This window comes from Psittacula echo (genome assembly GCF_963264785.1).
Source record: "Psittacula echo genome assembly, chromosome: 5".
Lineage (NCBI taxonomy): Eukaryota > Metazoa > Chordata > Aves > Psittaciformes > Psittacidae > Psittacula > Psittacula echo.
In genome coordinates this window covers 4,836,216-4,858,552 of record NC_137739.1, presented here as the reverse complement: position 1 = coordinate 4,858,552, position 22,337 = coordinate 4,836,216, and the positions used below count along the sequence as shown (strand labels likewise).

The 22,337-nt window shown below is 43.4% G+C and overlaps 1 protein-coding gene across 1 annotated transcript in view; it reads right to left on the bottom strand.

The window, feature by feature from the left end:
* TTYH3 (tweety family member 3) overlaps window positions 1-22,337 on the bottom strand; it is a 74,274-nt gene that overhangs the window by 34,233 nt on the left and 17,704 nt on the right. The window contains exon 2 of the mRNA XM_080619100.1: window positions 493-662. Coding sequence (XP_080475226.1) covers window positions 493-662 — 170 coding nt within the window. The remainder of the gene's footprint in view (window positions 1-492; window positions 663-22,337) is intronic.

Genomic DNA, 22,337 nt, shown 5'->3' with positions numbered 1-22,337 from the left:
ATAATGAAATGCAGCAGTGTCTTATACAGGCTGCAAAACCTGAACATCCACTCCAGTCAAATACCAGTACTTCCAAACACAAAAGAATCCTCTGTGCCTCTTTTGTCCTAATCTACTCCACCACAGTCATTCTTTTTGGACACTGGATTCTAAGAAATCTCCAACTAGACATGATAAATATTTCAACTGTATCCATCCCATTTAAGCAAGAAGCTCCCAAGGATGCAGTGTCCTTGATTTACCACTTGCAAAGCATCAAAGAGCAGGACATTAGCTATTCCTTTTCACACTGCTCAAACCATTAGCCAGTTCAGCAAGTGGTAGAAAGGAAGAAAATACATTACAGATATGTAAATCATATGTATATCAAACGGAAAGAGAGATTACTGCCAACATTCACTAACCAGACACAGCACATCAAGCATGAATATGCACACGCAGGACACACCACCCCAAAGGACAGGGAGGATCCCTTTCAGGCCTCGACCGTACCTGCACACAAGGGTTGCAATGATGACACACCATGCTGTACAGCAGCAGTCAGCATTTAGGTGTTCTTCACTCTTCCGATGGCGGCAGCACAGCCAAAACGAGTAGAACAAGAGAAAGAGCAGGTCCAGAGCAAGGCAGGAGAGAGCGATGCCACCCAACAGCAACAGGGCCTGTGGAAAACAGAGATAGCGTCACATCTGACCACGGCACAGCCATAGCAGGGGTGTGAATCAGGGCCCAGATGTTTAAGGGCTCTGCAGTAAGTCAGTGCTGAAAAAACACCTTTAAAAGAAGTTGGGTTTTGTGTATTTTTTACATATAAACAGGAGATCTTTTGCCCCACTTTATTCCTTCTCTGCATCCCACTCAATGAAACCTGGAGAATGGTTGGACTTGATGATCTCAAAGGTCTTTTCCAACCTAGTTGATTCTATGTTCTGTGCCCTAAGCAGTAAATTGCAGACTGGGACAGACAAAATGGCTCAGTTAACAGACTAAGTGAATCAGAGAGGGTTTTCCTCTTTACTCCTGAGCAGAGGTCAGCAGATTTAAAGGGGAAAAAAAAGTTCAGCCAGCTGCCTCTATCTGCACAGTTCTTTAATCTTCATGAATAAATATGCAGGCTTATTCATTAGAAATCCAAGTGCATGAGTGGGTTTGAAAGGGGGTGGAATTTATTATACATGCGTGAGATTGATTTAAAAAAAAATGAATCCTCATGCTATGCTTCTGTTCAGGGCAGATCCAGAATAAATGCTAAATCCCTCCATATACCATCCACATCTATAGGTACAACAAACATGGATGCTACAGACATGCTGGCTTGAGGCCATCCCAAGCTGAGTTACTGTGGTACACCTATTTCTCGTCAGATGTTCCTGGGAGGAAAGGGAAGCAGTAAGTGTTTAATTCTATTCTAATTCCGTTTTGCTCCATTCAAATTTCTTTGTATTTGGAAAATCCTGGATTAAACCCAAAAATGCAAACCAATTTTGTTAAATATAATGTAAAAAAAAATAAAATCCATTCTAGCCCCAAATCCAGCTGCACTTTCCCACATGAATTGATCAAGTAAAAGGATGCTATTTTATCCATATGCTTTTTTGGATAAACCCTGGGAGTGGTGACAAATGCCAGCTCATTAGAAATGACTTGAATATCTGGAAAGGTCCTAAGTCACCCGCTGCTGTCCTGGTATTGAAAAGGCAGACAGATTTCTATCAGCAAACCTAAAACAAAGCTTTGTTCTTTTAAATCAGTATCTCTTTTCCTCCCCATGAAGAAATCCCTTAAAGATCATTTATACGCTTCCTCCCAATTGAAACAACAACTTCCTCCTGGTCAAAGAAATAAAACAAAGAATGCTGTGATTAAAGTAAGATTCTTAACAAAACTAGTGACTGTTTCTAACAGGGTCTGGTAGTAACTTGCTCTTTGTAGGCTTTTCTTCCCCTTCTTTCCCCCCAGTTTGCTCCATAGGTACTCTCTGATGAGATACTATCCTGGCAAAATGTACGAGCCACACAACATACTTTCCAGCCAAGCAAATGTCAGAGTATAGAGAGTATAGGGCCCATCAGCTGCACATAACGAGATGCACACTAGTTAAACCTAACTGCTCCCTCACAGATACTCCACATAGCCATACACTGTTTGTTTTCCCAGCCTAAAGGAACCTTTAGGTTCCAAAGCCCACCAAGCGCACTGGGATGGGGGGACCTTGCAGGGGCTGCTTTCCCAAACGGAACAGCAGAAACTCGGTCCCGCTGTAGGAGCTGAACTTTGGTATCATTAACAGGGAAGAGTGGGGGTGGAAGGGAAAAAGCCCTATCCCCCTTTCCCATGATTATGCCAGATGGTGTGCACGCTGTTTGAGTTCCTCAGCAGAAAGGGGCCTTCGAGAGGGAAGCTGCACTCAGAGCCCCACTTTCTCCCACTTCTGAAGGCTTGCCATGTACGAGCACTCAGTACTAATTTAACCAACACATTTGGCATACCAAAGCTCCTTAGGGATATTCTTTATTTTTTAAACACATCAGGCTGCTGTAATGCAAAGCTTTCCTGCACCGCTTGCCTGCACTTCTTTCTTCACACCCTCAACCTTCCTGCATTACCACTGGAAAGACAAATTCAGCTTAAAACATCCTTCCAGCAACTCTTTATCAGCAAAAAATTCACACTGGAGCTCCAGATGTAGGGGAACAGCCCCCATTAAAAGGCAAAAAAGGAAATACTATCAAGAATAAAGAAAGAATAATTGAAGGCTGCCATGCAGCAAGCAACCTGAGGTTCTCGCTTTGAAAGGATACTTAATATATGCTTTAATTTATGAATCTGGCCAAAACGACTTGGCTGGCCACTACACCACGATCTGTGTTTCATTTTCCAGAGTATTTGTTTTCCATTAATGGATATGTGCCACGACAACAAGTGAAATCATCCAGCAGAGCAGTTATTAATCTTTCTGACTGATGAGTCAGTTTAGGACCCAGAGACTGGCTGGCAGTGAAAGCCTGGTTGCAACCAAAGAGATGCCTGTGCCTGCTTGTTGGGATTAAATGACAGCATTTAAATAAGGGGGGTTGAGGCTGGATAAACCCACAGCCACTCTACCCTGCAACAGTAAATCTGGGACTCGGTTATCCAAGGCCACGTTATCCTGAGTAAATGTGAAATTATGCACTGGGCCTTTTGCCACAAAAGAGCATCAATTCATCTTCAAACATTTGCTGAGCTATCAGAACCTTTATAGCAAATGATGCATGAACTGCCCTTACAGGAAAAAGGAGACAACTTGGAGGAGCAACATTTTACCACTGTGCTGACACTAATGGCAGAAGTGGAGACAGAGCAGTCCCTGAAAATGAGCGTAAATCCAAGTGGTAACAGCCAGACTGGCAGGAGACAAAGCTACACTGCTAGGAACCGCTTTCAAAATAGAAGTTAATAGCAGTACATGAGCGGCATTGCTGGCTTGGAAAGGCAGCATGAAACCTGAATACACTGTGTTTTGTGCAGGAATGGTGCTTGACAGCCTGTTACAGTGTTCATAGCCTTTCTCAACTCCAGCATGCTTGCCAGGATTCATGGTATTTACACTTACAATGAGAAGAAGCCAAGAAAAGAGAAGAGGCAGAAAACATCCATGTCCCTGTGCACCATCACAATAAGAAACACAGCAAAAACATCTCCTCCAAAAATACCTGAGGGCTGGAATGAGGGTACCCGGAGGTGTTGATGTTATACCTAAGGACATATACGTAGATCAGCCTTTAGCTAGGTCTCTGAGACCATGCCTTATGTTACTGTGGATCAATTATATCAATATATAGCCTTGTCTACTGGATTAAAAATCTCCATACAAAACACTCACTTTCAGCTTCAAGTTCCACATCATTAATTACCTGAATGTATTTGTGGCCTGCGGTCCAGGAAGCCTAATTCTACCCGCTGAAAATGCACTTAAGGGGTATACACTCTATCCTACATAGTCACAAAGAGAAGCAACCCAAAAAGAAGAGCCATGACACACTGTAGTGCAGGAGGTGAATGCTGGGTTGCTTTCACGTTAAGTGTCAAGGTTTAACACTGCCTTAAGTGCTCTTTGTTCATCCCTCGGCTATATAGAGGAGTATAGTGCTTATGGACCCTTCCTCACACCACCGTGCCCTCTCCCCTATGAAGGTTACTTGGCACAAGAAGTCCTGGCAGCAGAACAGGTTTAGGAAGTTAATTCTGCAAACACATTGGCACAAAATATTTCTTGTGTTTTTACCAGATCTCAACCTATCCAATCTCCAGTGAACACATTCTTTAGACCTTAAGGTGCTAACAGCAGTATGGGGTAGTGAGCAGCTCTTCATGTGGAATAGATGACAACTATTTCTGGATAGCACTGGTATTTCGCTACTAGGTAGAACACTAAAATCTCATTAAGAAACTTGAGAGCAAAGCTGAAGCCTTCAGGTAGTTCCTGAAAAGCATGCAGCTTTGCTTTTAACCTTCCATCAACAGTTCTAAAGGTATTTCTTCCTAAAACTTAGTCATTTTAACCCACAGGACAAAATAGCTACAGCTTTTGAGTATCTACAGCTGTCTTAATCATTGCCAGATAGAGAACTGTTTATAGGTTTACCTTAAAGTTAGCTTATGCCAAGAGAAAGCTTTCCACTGAATCTGTAACTAGTGTCCCTTCTGGATTTCCATGCAGTGACTTGAGATTGTGATAATAAAACAGACAGAAGAGGTTAAAGGAGTGTGGGAAGAGAAAAACGTTCACCCAGAAGAATAAATGAAGCAAACTGGGCTGCTGCCAAAGGAGCACTCATCTCTATTTATTCCCTGAAGGACGGAAGTCTTCTTAGCAAGAAAAGAAAATGCTGTGGGATAGTGTCATGCCCACGCTACTTCCTACACCATTTGGTTTCGTAGACTTCAGGACATCTCTAAGCAGCGTAGATAAGTAACTGTGTCCTACCAAAGTGATTCTTTTTTGTAACACTGGCAATGTGAGGAACACACTCTGACATTCCCCCCCCCCCCCCAACTTGTTCTGAACATACTGTGTGTTCAGAGACTCTTATTATCATTTCTGAAAAACACTGTACATGGTGTTTGTTGGGATACTAAAGTGTCTCAGGATGTCGTTCATCCCACAGCCTCTGCAGAAGGATGCAGGTTTTGATGGGGAACGAAGCCAACCACATATTGGCAAATGTAATATGGGGGGAGGATGTGGAAACCACTGCTGATCTCAGCACTAAACCATCCATATCTCCTCTGCCCGGGGGACAGGCCTCCCAGGCCAATTACTGTACTCAACACAGCAGAGGATCAAGGCTGGGCAGGAAACGTGCTGTGGAAGAGGCTTTTCCCACGGTACTGAGATGTATTCTCCTTCATGAGGGATCCCTCAGCAGCATGGAGGAGCACCATGGAAACAGAGGACAGGCTCTACCGTCTCATCTCCTTATACAGACATCTCCCAGAGAAAGCACATTGTTAAGGGAGTGCAGTAGATTATATAGATACACAGATATTTAGGGCAAGTCCACACTGGAGCAAGTAATATAGGCCAACACTTTGCCTTTAGCTTTTCTGTACTATTGGCTTGCTTTTCTGGAAAAGAGAAAATGCCAAGGATTATGTCATGTTTTGGTTGGTTGGTTTATTAATCACCTTAAGACAATACAGCAGACATTAGAATAAAACAGATCTACAGTTGAAACAACTCCGAGTATGACTAAATAGCTCAAATGTATATAACCAAGTTGGTTAAATAAACAAGCTAGCTTTCTCAATGCTGAGAAGCTATCTACACACAGGCAAGGGCATTCCACAGTTAATTGGTATTAGAGCTATGAACTAAAGCCACTTTAATTACAAATGAGTGTTCACACAGGGTTTTAATGTAGTTTAACTAGAAGGGCCTTAATTCAGTGTAGTTTAATTCACTTTAGTGCATTTAAAGTGGTCTAACTAATCTGCATTGAATTTATTCCTCCACTTAATTCAGATTAATTTCTCAAGTGCCCTTGTGCAGGCAACAACTGAGAACAAGGCCAGGTTGATGAAAGATTCATCATCATTTCCTCCATATGAACATTCTAACCCCTTATGTCATAATTAAAGACTTTGAACACTGCCTTTATATTTGGTCCAGTTCACAGAAGCCACCAGTGCAAAGGCTGAAAAGACACAACCCCATTGATACTTGGTTTATTGCAGTAACCAACACGCAGTACAATCACTACCGGTGTTTTGAGGGCTGTGGTTAAACAATACATAGCACAGGTACCTCTGTGCATCTCAGCTTCTACAGGAGCAGGTGCTAGAATTCATCAGAGCATCTCATGTCAAAACCAAAGAGAGATGGAAAGCATTGAGTGGAAAGGATTTGCTTAACAATTGGGTTGGATGTTTTTTTCTGCCCACGAATGCAGATCTAAGCTGTGCTAATCAGAAGTGAACACTGGAGTCCTATTGGGCTGAAGTCAAACAACAACCCATTTATTCCCCTAGCTGTTACCAACTCAGCAATCTCCACCTTACACAGTAAGACAGAGTTCCCAGAGGTAAGGGGGTCCTCAAAATTGGATGTTCTTATCCCTAGTTTCTCCATAATGCTGGCTGAAATCCTCTATGCACTACAGTGATGAAAAGAATGAGACACTCACCAAACTCAGTTTCCACTGACAGGTCCCCACAGACTAAATCTTTATTAAATGAGGCTTAGCTCAGAACTGGCAGCTTGTCAAATGAGCATTGTCACTGAAAAGGCGGATTTCCTTTCTGGGGATTCTGCAGATTCCCGTGCAGGGCTCTATATAACCTATCATGGATGCATCAGTGTTCATGCAGGTCTTTGCCCTGAATCGCACACCAGCAAACTGTGTAAGGAATCCTCTTGGGAATGAGCCTTCAGCTTTAGAAGTTTATGCCTTCCTAGTATTGCCAGTTGGACAAACTTAAAAGGGTCAGTTAACTTTCTTTAAAGGCAAGAGTGAGATAAATATTTGGAATATTGAGGCAAAGAGCACTGAAAGGATAGCTGGAAGAATTCAGTGGGTGTCCTGCACTGCTTGTATCCACACTCAGTTTGCCCAGCTCACCCGTGGCAGACCTGCACAGTTTCACCAGACATTCCATTCCCACAGATCAGCTCACACATTCCCGCCTAACACTGGCTACTTTACTCAAGGTCCTTCAGAAGGAGTGTTACTTCCTTGGTTAGAAAGCTGTATCATCCATTAAAGCCTTAAAACACAATCTCCTTGCAAGGCAGTTTTCCAGAAAACTGGATAGCAGAAAAGCCCTATGCTATAAAGGAAGTATGAATTTAATGCTCCTACAACTCTGGGATAAGCAAGCACTGCCTGCATTACCTGGCTTAAGCCCAAATGCTGTATAAATTCCCATGCCAAGACAATTCCCCATCCTCAGTTCTGCAGCGGGAGCTCAGCTATGCTCCTGCAGGCCTGGAACTCCCTGAAGGCAAAACATGGCACTGCCAAGCTGCCTGTTGCGCGCAGGCAGGGACCAGGGCACACTTGCACAAGCCAGCACATGAGTTAGGCAGCACTGGTGTATTAAAAAAGGCAGGAAATGCTTAGGCCTGAAGCCTAGTGACTTAATCTAATTTCCATCCTTTTTCCCTTCCCCCTCCTACAATATGGGCTCTCAGAGACAATGCACTTCATTTAGAGGAAAAAAGTCTCTCTCCTATGTGCCTATCCTTACACATCATTAAGCAAAGCACTGGGACACTGCATTTGTTTATCTGTATGTGCTGACCATGCGTGCTCTGGAGTGGATGCCAACCTCAAGGGTTTATTTTCAAGACTCCAGCTGTAAGACATCTGTGCTTTATTTCAGGTTAGCTGCTCTTTCGTGGTTGCTGTTTCTTATTAGATATGGTTTGAAAACCAAGCATTCATACTGCTCCTGTGAATTTCAAGAGTTCTCTACAGATAGGGTCTTTCAGTAGAGATGATGACACGCATCATCTCCAAGTCTCCTGTTCCTCTGTAGGACCTAAACCCTGTACTTTACAGGGCCAAATAGGCACTGGTTAAGATTAAATGCCATATTCAGGCTCACAGCAGCTTCTTGATCTTCTTATTCATCTCCTCTTAAGCCAGCCAACTAAATGAGATCAGCCATCACAGAGTTTGAAGACACTGAGCTCAAACCCTCAGCTCCAACGCCCAGACTAGGAAAGGCCTGGCAGGGAGGCCACTGCAAGCAGCATACCCCACCTTAGCAGGCAGCCATCAGTCCACTTTGAGACAGACTTTCGCATGCCATTTCTATTTGGAAGAGGATAAACGAGGCATTAGGGAGGGAGCGGAACAGAAACAGAAATGAGCAGAACCACCCCTGACTGGAACAGAAAACAAAAACCTGACCTGGTTGTGGAAACTTCCCCAAAGGAACATCATCAACAAGGTTAGCCCATCCCATCATCAGGGATGGCAGTGTTTCCATAAGCATGATAAGCAGTGTCAATAATGAGGTTCTGTTGGCTTCTTCTACTGTTTTGCATTATTTTGAACTTGCTGGTTTGTCTTCAGTGACACAGAATCACATCATTGATACTGTGATGTGATGATCACATTACATGTACGTAAAATGTGTATAAATGATCACATTTATGCAACTTAGTTACTTAAGAAGTCCTGCTGGGCAAAGAAATTGTTTCAGTTTCTTAGCAGTGTGTATGTTCAGTTGCATAGGACACAAGCACAGATGTCCAGCACAAGCATTCTTCCTCTCACTGTACTTCTCTGGCATCTTCTCTATGCAGCTCATGAGTTAAAGCAGCAGAGAAGGAAACAGTCTGCATATGCCCACTTGCCATCTACCCCAATGTCATGGTGTAATTCCAGATGGCAACTCAGCCCCACACAGCCATCACTTGTTCACACACATGCACACCCCAGTGGGATGGGGAGAGAATTGGAAGAGTAAAAGAGAGAAAACTCATGGGTTGAGATAAAGACACTTTAATAGGTAAAGGAAAAGCTGCACACACAACCAAAGCAAAACAGGGACTCCATTCACCACTTCCCATGGTCAGGCAGGTGTTCAGCCATCTCCAGGACAGCAGGGCTCCATCATGTTACTTGGGAAGACACCATTACTCCAAATGTCTTTCCTCCTTCCTTCTTTCTCCAGCTGTATATGCAGAGCATGACATGGTCTGGAATATCCACCCTTTGGGTCAGTTGTTGTCCCAGCTGTGTCCCCTCCCAACCGCCTGTACACCCCCAGCCCCCTTGCTGGTGGGATGAGGAGCAGAAAAGGGCTTGGCTTTGTATAAGCACTGCTCAGTGATAATGAAAACATTCCTGGGTTATCAACACTGTTTCCAGCATAAATCCAAAACAGAGCCCCATACCAGCTACTATGAAGAAAAGTAACTACCCCAGCCAAAACCAGAGCACCCAAGTGATAAAAATCCCACAGTGAGCTTCTAAATTTGTCTCCCAAACTTCCTCATGAAAGAAGCTCGTTTTAAGAGAAGATATTTTTAACCACCACACTTGGACTGAAGTGATTCTGGAAAGCCATGGCAGGCTGCCTTTCACGAGTTTCCACTATGGGACTGTGCATGGGGCCTCATTCCCTTCACAGCATCACTGCAACATTCCACTGCCAAGGAATTTTGGTGGGACTGTAACCAGGATTTAGTAAGGCTCACTGACTGGTCCCAAGCAGATAGGGAAGCTCACTCACTTTGGGAGAAGTGCAACAAGAGGACTAACAGAAGTGCCAACTTTACCTTGGTTTCCATGTACTGTGTGCAAATAACATAGTCCAATGTCTATTCAGACCTACCAAGCTCATTTTTAAGGAGACTGTTAAGGACAGAGCGAGGATTTATGCTAAGGCCCATAGCTGATCTGCAAAGAACATGAAACACTTGCTCTTTTTTAAATCAGCTATACCTAGAAACAAGGAATTAGTACTCCTTGTAATCAGAAGGACTACGGAAGTATCCCAACTGTACCACAGGAACACAGACAGTGTGAAGAAATGCAGTAGAGATGGAAAAAGATTAAGACAAATATAGAAACCATGATCATTGCTGGGCTAACGGGGTTGTGTCCTTGAATCATCTGCAGAATGATCCCTTGCTCAGGAAATTCTCAATGGCCACATCTCTGCAGGCACCATTTTGATCCCATTTATGTTTTAGGAGTTTTTGTGCCATGCGTCTACTGCTGTACAGGACAAACTCAACTATAGCATTTGATGCACTGAACCACAAAAGGGATGCAGGATAATTTGAGAGAGTCCAAATTGGAATGGAAACCCCAACATCACACTGTTACTAATGTTAGACCTGAAAAGCATCTTAAGGTGCCTGCTAACGTTTATACAACTTGTTTCATACCATTAGCAACATGAAGAGGCCTTTTTCTAAACAGCAGCTATTAGGAAAATGTTTAAGCCACAGCTCTAGCACACACTTCGGCATCTGGAGGCACCTGAGTTTAATAAAATAAACATTATTTTATGGAGGAAAAGACATACTTTCTGGCCAAGACAACAAATCCAGTGCAAATGGTTTCATAAACTGCTTCTATTAGCACTAAATGGACAGGAAGGTAAGTTGCTATAATTGGTCTTCTGCATTTATCTCTGAGTGATGAGAATGGGTGACATTGGTGCTCCTCAGGTGTCTTTAACATGGAGATCCACATCCAGTTTGTGTTCAGTTTGCAACTTGAAGTCAATCTTCAGAATCAAGAGTGAGAAGTTTGGAACAAGAAAAACAACAACAAAAACAGGGCACTGCATTTCCATTTGTATTTACCCCATTCAGCTTCACTGGCATTTGTCTAACACAACTGAAGCAGGTCAAACAACTGTTTACACAGCAAAAACTTGGTGTAGTTCATAATACACGTTAAGCCTACTCTCAATTACATTAGCAAATGACACTGGTCTAGCTGCCCTGAGGGCTGACCTCTGGGAGGGGATGAAGAGCAAAATCAAAGGCAAACTGCTGTACATCTCTAAGGAGTCACGTCTCATTGTGCTACAGCAAGCAGTCCATAGGACATCTTCCTTAAAATAATTTGTATTTGAAGTCAGTTTTAATGCAGTATGTCAGTCATGTGGAGAGGCCACAAAGAACTGGAAAGGGGCAATATCCCATAGGGATATCTTCTGTAAGTCAGGGAAGGGGAAACACAGACCTCTGAGCCATCTATTGACTGAGGACCTGAACTGACCTCCTCGCACAGACAATGCAAACATGCCATTTAAATGTCAGAGACAAACAAGTGCCACACTGCTTACCATAAATTCTCTCCAAACTTCCTCTTTGAAGACTACCACAGTCAGGGTTGAATAAAAAAAAAGGGGAAAAAAGAGGAAAACAACTTCCTTTGACTTAAATTTCCTTCCTCCAAAAGAGGCTCATTCATATGCAGCAAGCATTTCCACATTGAGTCTTCCTTGGTTTTATTTTGGGGTTTTTTGAGTTGGGTTTTTGCTTCCTTTTTCTTTCTTTCAAGAAAAAACTCTCAAAAAACCCCATCAGGGCCGAAGCCAACCAACATTCGCTACTGAGAACCTTCAAACCCGGGAAAAAGAAATACCATAGAGAGACTAACAGAGGAAGCAGATCAAAAAACTACCCAAGCCAGCCAAGACCCACCACAGTCACAGCTGGAACCTGTGTTTCTGCACCACTGACAAGACTGGGAGCGCCATTAACCACTTCTCTGCTCAGCACTGCAGCCTGCGCAAGGGAGCCAAGGCCTCATGCAGGCTCCTTGCCAAGCCCCGAGAAGGGATTAGGGCCTCCGGCAGCTATACTGAAGGGAAACGATGTTTGAATAGAGGTGATTTCTTTATAGCTTTCCTCATTAAGCTGCAGATGGCCCTCTCAGCAACCAGGGGAAAGTCAGATGCTGCTCCCTCAAGAGCACCACTGTGGCAAGCGGTCACAGCCTTACCCCTCTACTCCTGCTGCCCAGTCATCACGCTGATAAAAAAGGGAGCACGCAATTTAAATTTACCTCTCCTGAATGCCATTCCTGAGAACAGGGAAACAACTAACACTAATGGCACATATAGAGTAAAAAAGCTTTGCAGTTATATGTCCAATATGGTGCCTCAACATGTAAATAAAGAGGACATCCCACTTTGTGGCTTCAGTCCTGAGCAGCTCTTTGCACAGCTTCTCCATTTCCCCACAGGGTCATGGTAAGATGGAAACTGGGTCCTTTCCACTAAGCATAGCTGTTCAGCTCTCAGTGCTTGTCTGCCTGCAAAGCTGGAAGTTGTCATGGACCACTGGCCTAAAAAATTTTAAAGCACTGGGTTTATATCAGCTGTTTAAGGACAGATACACCTCTCTTTTAGCTTCCTTTCCCACCAAGTTTTAGGAATATGCAGGACATGGGGCTGCTTTGCTGTAATGCAAATGTGATGCAGTTGCATCAGTTAAAAGAAACAGGCGTTTGCCCCACTGTGTCCTAACAGGATTTTTCTTTAGCTGCTCTGTGCTTTCCCTAGACAGATGGATCACTTCCATTAGAAATCAATGCACTTTATAGGCAAACTAATACCCTCCTTCAGAGATCCTTCTATCCTGCTTGCGAGATGAGTGCTGGTAGGATTCCTCGAGCTCCTGCACAGGTATTCATTCATTCATCAATTCTTCTGAACTGCATCTCGAGATTGATTTTTCAGGAAGGTTCCCAGAGCTCTCAGGGGTTCTGCTTACACTGATGTCATGGCTGTATTTAAAGAAGGGATCCCACTAAAGTGGTTTATAACGTGCTCTGGCAAGACAGTGTAGACAGAGCTAAATCCTATTAAGCTACTTAAGTTGCCTTCCCCCTCTAAAGTCATCTGTCAAATGCCAGTCCTACATATACCAGCTTGCTACCCAATTAGCTTATCAAGAGTCATGCTTAAAACACCAAACAGAAACACAATTCAGTCATCACACACATGAGGAAAAGAAACTGGGGCACTGTGCTGCTCCAGTAACCTCCTGGGATCCCAAAGGGTGGAAAAGGCTGGTGATTAGCTTTTTATTACAGCTAGATTGTAACCCACTGGACTTTAATGAAGATGAAATAAGAATGACTTTCCTTACATGTTAGTCTGGACTATTCTGAAAGGACTACATGGAAAATATGTGAATGTAAGGCATCATTTCTGAAGAGAGATCACAACACTAATGGAGGTGGGGAAAGTGTAATTGGGAAAACAAAACACTGTTCAGTCTGAACTCAGCACTCAACGGAGAAGGGGGAAAGCAGCATAGTCATCTCCTTTCCCAGTAATCTGAAAATAGGCATAGACCTGAAAGATTAATTCCCATAAATGTTAAATGTCCACATTCAAAGCTCCAGTTTTATAGCATTCACTCCACTAAGTCAGCATGTTACATCTATGAGATTGAGACAAACCTCAATTTCACAGATTCCATAAAATAACAGAAAACAATAGGCTGGAAAGGACCTCTGGAGGTCACTGTAGTGCAACCTGCTGCTAAAAATAGGGCTAATTTAATAGATGGGTTTGCTCAAAGCCTTGCCCCGGCAAGTTTTGAGTGTCTCAATTTCCAAACCTTTCTTCAGCACTACAAAGGAAAACGTTCCTAAGCAATTGCACTGAAGTGCCATTTCCCATTACAACCTCTTGCTTGCCCTTCTGCTGGGCACCTCTGAAAAGATGCTGGTTCTGTCTTCTCCAAGTCGCTCCTTCAGGTATCCAAAGGCTGCTCACAGGATCTGTCCATTTGCCTTCTCCTCACCAGGCTGAAGCGTCTCAATCCTCCCAGCCTCTCTTCGCAGGCCAGGCTCCAACCCATCTCAGTGGTGGTATGCTCCAGTTAGGCAAGAGCTCTCCTGCACTGGGGGCCCCAAATCATTATGCAGTTATACAGCATTTATGCTGGCATGCATAACTGGAAGAGAGCCCATGCACATGAAATGGCTGATGACCCCATTTCAGGGCTATTTTCAGCTTGCTTAGAAGGCTAGGCAAAGCACAAGCCTTCAGAGCTCAGGTTTACCCCACCTGACACAGTCAAGAAGCACCAAAAGGTGACAGATCTCCCCCCCAAGGAACTTCACAGTCACTCTGTGAGTGTGAAACGCAGCAAGTACCATTTGAGACCAAGCAAGAGACTCAACAGCATGCATGTTATTCGTCAAAAAAAACAAAACGAGACAGCTGAGGGGGGAGGAAAGGAGAGGTAGGGAAGGAAAAAAAAAGCAGCAATAGAGAAGTTACACGCTTCAGACTGAAAACAAGGCACCTTGGGAGTTATTCAGTGAGCCCAACTGCATGGATGCTTGTGCATCCCATTGGCTGCTGCCTTCCAGAGCTGCACAGCAACGAGCCCGGGAGGTGGGAAGCTGCCAGCATGCATGACAGCTCCCTGCTCAACCCTCCTCTGCAGCCCCACAGCCCAGCCTGCCAAGCACCACTGCTGCTCCAGCTCTTCAGCTAATCACAGTATTGACTGCTCTTCCCCCATCAGAGGTCAATCAGGGAGACACAGCCAAAGGATCCAGATCTTTAGTTAAATGAATGACAGGGTGACTGCAGAGCAGCCACACCAGGTTATTGCAACAAAAACAATACAGGATAACCCTGTGTTCTACCTCAGTCCACAGCTCAGGTTTTCCTTGGCAAGTGAGAAGACAGAAAGAAGGATGGGGTAGAGAGGAAGAGGTCAGAGAAGTGCTGACACCTGAAAGGTATGAATACTCTTCAAAGGCAGCACTGTGCAGCATGAGTGATGCTCTTGAAGGTGTTTCACTCCATTAATTTAGAAAAGTGATGGAGGAAATGGTCACAATAGGGAAAGCCACACAGCTTCAGCTTCCCTACAAGAAGGCTCCAATCCCAGGGTCCTAGGCCACATTTACACAAGAAGATCAGAACCTCTTGCAGAAGGATAAGCAGGAGAGAGTACAGAAATGGGCATAATGTGGAAGAGCAACTGATCCACCTGTTGGGTTCACCACTGTCACAGCCACAAAATAGTTCATGAATTGTGCTATGGATGTGGAGGAGGAAAACTAGTTCTAGTGCCTGAGCTTGACAGCTCACAGCAGGGGAGCTGTTACAGCTTTCCTCTAGCACAACCACCTAAACTAAAGCACCATTAAACACAAGCAAAAAATAATCCAAGACACAAGCACACAAAACAAGCTGCAATTGGACAAAGAACTCAAATCCAATGGTTTGCAGACTTTAGCACAAGAAAGGTCTGGAATTTTTTCCATCAAGACCCAAAATCCCTGACTCCCAAAGCATTCAGAGCCAAAGGAAGGATACCCTGAAACCCTCTGCCCCCACTTCTTAGTATGGGCAGAAGAAGCTCATCTTCTAAAGCAGTCATTTCGGATGAGCTGCATCTTCAGAGATCATCTGGTTGCATAGTGGAGAAGCAGAAATGGAAGAAGGCTGAAAACTGAAGAGAGAAACAAACTTCTACCATTTTTGAAAGAAAACAAATCAAAATTCTTTGTTACATTCTTGAGTTGACCACTGAAAACAAAACCAAAGACCATGGCAAGGTCTTTGGGCAGCATAGAGAACATACACTGTCAAAGAAAAGCACGTTGAGACTGTAGAGAAGCATTAGCATCTCTCCCTTTTGCCGTCACGCAACTGTAATTACAGCAATTGTTTGTGCAGGCTGTAACAGCTACCTGCTTCCCACTATTTATAAACCAACAGTCAAACCCTTGCAGAAACAACTGTCACTGCCTTCCCTAAATTGCCTACCCCTCCGCTGATCAAGCTGCACTGAACCAGATGAGAGGCACTAGCATGAAGTCAAATAGATAAGCTTGGCTCCTGACAACCAAACTCCACACTGAAATGAGAGGCCCTGAAGCAATCCGTGCTGCCAGCTCTGCTGGGGATAAAGCAAAGAGCAGATTTAATATCTTGAAGACAAAACCCACAGATTCCTTGCACGCACACAGAGACATGCCCATTTCTGATATGGTCATCTAAAAAGAACAAAGACTCCAAGAAATATAGTGTATGGGGAAGGTGCTTTCTTGTCAGACAGATGTATCCTGCCAGTATATCCAGTAGAAAAAACATATTTATTAAGTTTTTAGGGACCAAGTACAAATTCATTTTCAAATCTGTCACATCTTTTGTTAGTTCCCTTGAGTAACAGCAAAACTGTTGTAAAAGCATTTGATAAGTAGACAGCTAAATATTAGATTTCTTCATTATTTGGCAGTAGCCAAAAAGACTTGTAATCATTTATACGGGCATAGTTCTCAAGCTTATAAATTACTGTTATTTCTGCATCAACTTGCTTTCATTTCAACAAGAAAAAAACAACCAAGGTAAAAAGCATAGTTTCAACAAGTGAGATCTCCCCAGTATTGACAAAGTACTACTTTCCCCATTAACAGCTGCCAACGTATATGAAGGTAGAGATTTTATTCTCTCTAGCATCACCACATAACATTTAGCAACAGGAGAAAAACAAGAACACAAGAGCATGAAAAGTCATGACTATTCAGCACTGTGACGGGTAGGCTGATTCTCAACAGGCTCAAGCAATCACTCAGCACACCACTGGAGTGGTCTCTGAGCTGCAGAACAATGCCACACTTACTAAAACAGAGGAGAAAAAGAAAGAAACAGTAGGCAGCAAAGTGCTTCTAAAACGTGTCATTTACCCCATCCACAGAGGGAAGATACCAAGTTTTTCCTCCATTTTCCTCTCATCTTACAAAAAGGCTATAAAATCATGTCCTCAAATGAGAGTCTGCCTTTGATATCCACTATACAAACATTAAGATGTGTTGTTTAAGTAAGCTATCCAGAGGTCATCATCAAGCCAGCCTGACCTGCTAGAGCAATGATGCACAGCGGACACAACTCCACCCTAACAAGCAAGGCTATTTCTGCTGCTGTGCCTGAAGATCAAAGCTTTTCCCTCAACAGCTCTGATCCCAGCAGCTAAGGCCACTTTGGCAATAGCTAAGATGAGAAGAAAACCCTCCACTTACAGGATAATTAAGATTCAAGCAAACACCAAGTTCAGGGTAACAAGTACCACGCAAGCTATGCATTAAACTAGTATCACTGACAGCACAGCAGCAAGAATGCCTGGAAGTAAATCAAGTAATTCTCATACTCATAACTTAACAGCTCTACCCTCTGGGATACTAGAGTTTCTCCTCAAAGACTGCTCACCTCATTGACAGTCATGCTGCTTTTCATAGTCTTGTCCACAAATTCAACCAAGCTCCAGATAAAATCTAATCAAGTTGGACAAGCTGAATTGCAAGGGCTGTCTTTTCGAGTCCTTTAATGGGAGGTCAGCTCAAATTAAGCCTCTGATGTCTCAGGACTCAAACAGGCTTATTTCATGTAGTTGATTGCTGCAGGCACCAAAAACCATCTTGGTTCCCCAAACTATTTTCAATACTCACTCCAGTGGAGCACTTGATCTCTAGACAAGATAGGTTTAGTCTTCTGTCCTTTTTGCTCATATCCTTAGTGACTTCTCCAGGCACAAAAATGGCTCTCCTAGGTATAGGAAAGACCTGCTATTCACAGAACTCCATTATTATAACCATTCCTTAAGTTTGTCTCTCTGGAAAATATAACCATCACTGAGAACTACTGCTAGTCTGAAGATAGTGACCATCCTAAAGCAAATATAAAAACACCCACAGATCACCAGGGCAAAGCATTTACATTTAGGAAGACCTCATCATTCGCATTCAAGACATGTTGGTGGCTTCAGTATGTACTTAAGAGACCCCCTTTCTCTTTTCTTCTCTCCTCCCACCAACTGAAAAGCCATAGCCAAGATCTAAATCCTTTGGCAACTCCCTAGAAAACAAGCATTAGGAAAAAAGTACACCTGTAACAATTAAACAAGAGGCCCTTTTATAGTTATGCACTTTAGACTAAAGCAGTCAGAAGTATCAACATAAGCTGTCTTTAAAAATAAAGTAACTCTTTGGAATACTGACCTGTATGCTGACTTTGTAAGAAAAAACTATTCAAGAGGTTCTTGGTTCAAGGCAACTCTATGAATGTTGTGTTAGGGGGGAAAACAATTTTGTAACTGCATTAGTCCCAAATTTTAGTATAACTAAAATCTTACAAGGAGAATACCACTGTTTCCCAGCATCACACACAGATAAAACAGTGAACGCTCCCACTAGCCAAATTCCTACCATTTCAAAAGTCGTTATTTCTAAGCTACTGAACAGATAAACAGAACAAGTTTCCAGCCCTAAGCCACTCCTCCATCTTCCTCTTGTTGAGCGTGTGTAGCTCAGGTCATTTCCGATTTCGATTCCAGCAGGAAGAGCTATTTCAGCTAGCACACAGAAATAAGTTGCCCAGACTGACTCCGCACTGCATTAAAAAAAGCACTTGGAAAAAAGGCTGCTGATTAAAGGAAGGGTGCTGTTATCTGCAACACACCAAGCGTTTGAAAGGATGTTCCCTCCCAGACACTTCAATGCATGAAGTTTGGGTCCCTTCCATATTTTTCTTTATTATTATTAAATAAGACCTTTATAAAACAAAAGGAAGTGTTTGCTCCTTTCACTGTTTATCCAAGCTTCAAAATTAAAGTACTCCTGCCTTGTCTCTACTGCAGGTTAGTCCCTGGTGAGCATCTCCCAATATTTTACACATCAATATTTCTTTCTTGAAACTAAGCTCTAGGAAGAAAGAAGAAGTGAAGAAGCTTAAGCACATTTATCAGGCTTGACACTTTCTGTCAGTATGCAGCACTAGAAAACAATTTCCCTGACAAATGGATGAGCCTGAAGTAGTCACGCAGCCCTGTATCGTGCCTTCAACCTCATTCTGTTAAAGAGGTACAACTCTACAAAGGGTTTCAAAACACAGATAGACTTGCAACAGAGGAACTTGGATGGAAGGTGGGGACTAGCTACGTTACGGACACACAGCTGAAATCCAGGGGTCTAGTGAAGACAATTGTGTTACTGCTTGTTCACTGTTAAGTGGTAACACACCACCACCTTAGACACTCAATGTCAACGCAGTATGGCTTTGATTTCACAGGTCATGTCCAAAGCTTTGGTGAGGAGGAGATGCACCCACGCCACCCAATGAGAACATCATATCACACATAATCTACTGATGTAGAAGTGAAGAATTGATCAACTGCTCATGAGGCAACAATGCAGCTCAAGACTTTTAAAGTGATGGAGAACGCAGTGTTCAGGGCAGAGAAACAAAGAAAAAGCTATGAAAAGGATGGGCTGATGCTAGTACTTCAACAGGCATAGTCCCTGCTCAACTACAATTCTGCAAGTCACAAAGTAGCCATAAATAAAATCCTATTACTGACCCCTTTCACTAGTGGTACAGTGGTTTATTCTATCAGCTTTCACCATTGTTTCCGATTCCAAACCAGAAAGCAGCCATAACTGGCAGGAAACAGCCAATCTATAAGCCAAACCCAGAAGTGTGTTCTTTCTGTGCTGGTCTAAAAAAAGCTATGGTTTAGCAAAACCTATGTGGTCACACGAAGACAGAATCAGCCAGAAACCTTTTATTTGGCTCCCGAATTCTGCTTATTGATTCAACACCCCAAAATATTCCAAAAGGGAGATTCAATACAAAGCCTTGTGCGTCCTGCATTTTCCCCCCCAACTCTCTTAGTGCTGAAGGACTAAGAAGCACAGGTACTTCATTCCCACTCCTGGTTCATGCCAGACCAGGGTTACAACTCATCCAACAAGAAGAAATCATGTTTTATGCCTGGATCAGGCACTCAGTCTGGGTCACAGGGCAGCAGTTCAAATACCCTGGCCTCCAGTTAGCAGGACTACTGCTTTTTAGCACCAGGGCTGGTTACACTATAACCTGAATCAGACATCCCTGTGCTGGTGTTGAAACCTGTTTTCAGCCACGTCAGTTCTTGATTTCATCACTGAGCAGCTCCAGAGTGCAAAGTGTTCCAGCCACTCGCCTGGACCATGACCTCAGGAACCACAAACTTCCACTTCAGACAGGTATGGTTAAAGGATCTGAAGCTGCAAATGTTACTAGGGATCAAACAATCTCATCTACATCAACTTTAGGATTCCTCATGCAGGCCCACTTGGGTTTCAGTCCCATTTACCCAAAGGCACAACGTCGAAACCACAATTTTGCGCTATTTCTCCACTGAGGTCTTGCCTGAAGTGGCCTAGCACAGAAAACATTCATGTTCTCAGCCCAAATCTTACTTTAAATCATGTTCAGAATGTTAGAATATAGTACTATCAATTTTCTCCTGTGCAGAAATATCATCCAATAAGGAAAATACACATTTACTCCAAATGGAATACCAAATGGTATAGGTTCACCAACGCACCCAGGTCCCAGCACTGCAGGAGTGACAGAGCAGTGCCATTCCATGGGAATTCAGGAACAAAAATATCTTTGATGCCATTAAAAAAACCCCAGCCCTGCTTTCCAAGGCTCAGTGCCAAATTTTGTGCAAAAGACTTCTACTGAGACGAAAAAGCTTTGAGCTTACACAGTGCCAGAAAGCGCTAATGAGAACCTTGCTCCCACAAACCACACCTCCCTGCAAACACAGCATAGGACGCTCTTGAACAGCATTCACCACAGCCTTCTTTGGAGGTTTGTACTAGCTTTTATTTACTTCTTTGCTTTACTTACAATTTCACCAGCAAATAATTGAGTACATACTACCTTAGACTTCTAGGTGGTGTAGGAATTGCCAGCAGAAGCACCTTGCTATGACATCTACCCTTGCTATTTGCAGCTCAGCCACCTTCCAGTGCATTTAAGCTGAGCATACAGTTACAGAACATGGACATCGCAGAACCTGGACATCCAGGTCAGCCACAAGCAGAGGTTACCTGTGCACAGTGCAATATTACTGTCTCAAGTGAGATTGCCAGAGTGCATTTTCAAATCAGTCATGGCCTGCCTAGCAGAAGCAATTTGTGGATGCTTAAGAAGAGATCTGCCACTCTAGAGAAATGAACTCATTCTTCCAACACCCACATAGCAAGGACAAACCATGCAGCCAAGTTTGGACTGCACATGACTACGGTATTTCCTGGGTTTTCAGTGTATAAACAGGCAAACCTAAAGTCAATTTGGTCGCATGGACTTTTACAAAACCTCTGGTTTTAAAACAGCTTCAAAACTTCCCTCAAACTTTAAGTGACGAAGTGTTCTATTGCACCCTTTGAGCAATATCCAAGCATCTCCAGGTTGCAAAAAAAAGCAGAAGAATAGCCTTTCCAAGCACAGCACAAGGAGGAAACATTCTGTAATGCTCCCCAGTTCCCAGAACAGAGTGACCTCTTCCAGCACTAACCCCAGTTCGGGTGCTACAGGCTTGGACACCATCAAATCCTTCTGCAATTTACTGATACAAAAGAGGAAGTGGTGACACTTCAGGCAGCCAAAGCTTTCCTGCTAAGTCAGAGATTGAAAAACGTACAAGGCAGCAGAATTGTAAGTCACTCGGTTATAATTTCAGCAGGAAACACTCTGCTCTTATCAGCACTGCTTCAAGCCACCCCTGTTATGCTAATCCAGTAACGTGTGAGCACTGAAGTGCCCTTGATAGAGAGCCATTGTGAAAAAAAAATCAGTCCTTCTACATTTGTTTTCATAGCAGCTACATCTGGGGAAGAAATTACTGCAAAGCATCTACCTCTCAGCAGGTCACTACTTGGATCAGTTTCAGAGGCAGAACTGCAAATACCATATGCTCTGCTGAAGCTCTAGCTGCTTAGAGCTTCATAGATCCATGCCTTGTCAATATGTGCCACCCCAGCCCTCTGTGCTAACTGAACCATGTGCATGTCACTTGGACACAGCCATCGAGTGTGCTTCTTTACTTGGGATTGCTGCTCCAAAACTGGGCCTGGAGTACCAGTGTTACCACCTAGACAACAGGAGACAGCCCTCACTGTTGCTGTTGTCACACGTGACAACGGCAGAGAGGCAAGCTATCTTCCTGACATGCCTTCACCTGGCAATGCTGTTCTTTTTGGACCATTCAATGCATGACTTACATACTGCTACTGCTGATGCACAGGTGCATTAAATGCCAACTTCTGTCTAGGAAAAAAGTGATCCCCACAAGCTATAGCAAAATTTGTGCCTTTTATACAGGTTCTGACTGCCAATTGGTTTCTCCACTTGCGATCAACTCACCCTTTGCAATCTTCCACCTTGCATTTCATTGGGAAGTTTAAGGCACTTTGGACACTTGCTGTTGATCTGGAAACTTTCCATCCACTAAAAGGCTATTTTTCTCACCACTGAAGTTCTGCATTTTGAGAGTATCACATCCTCTCACT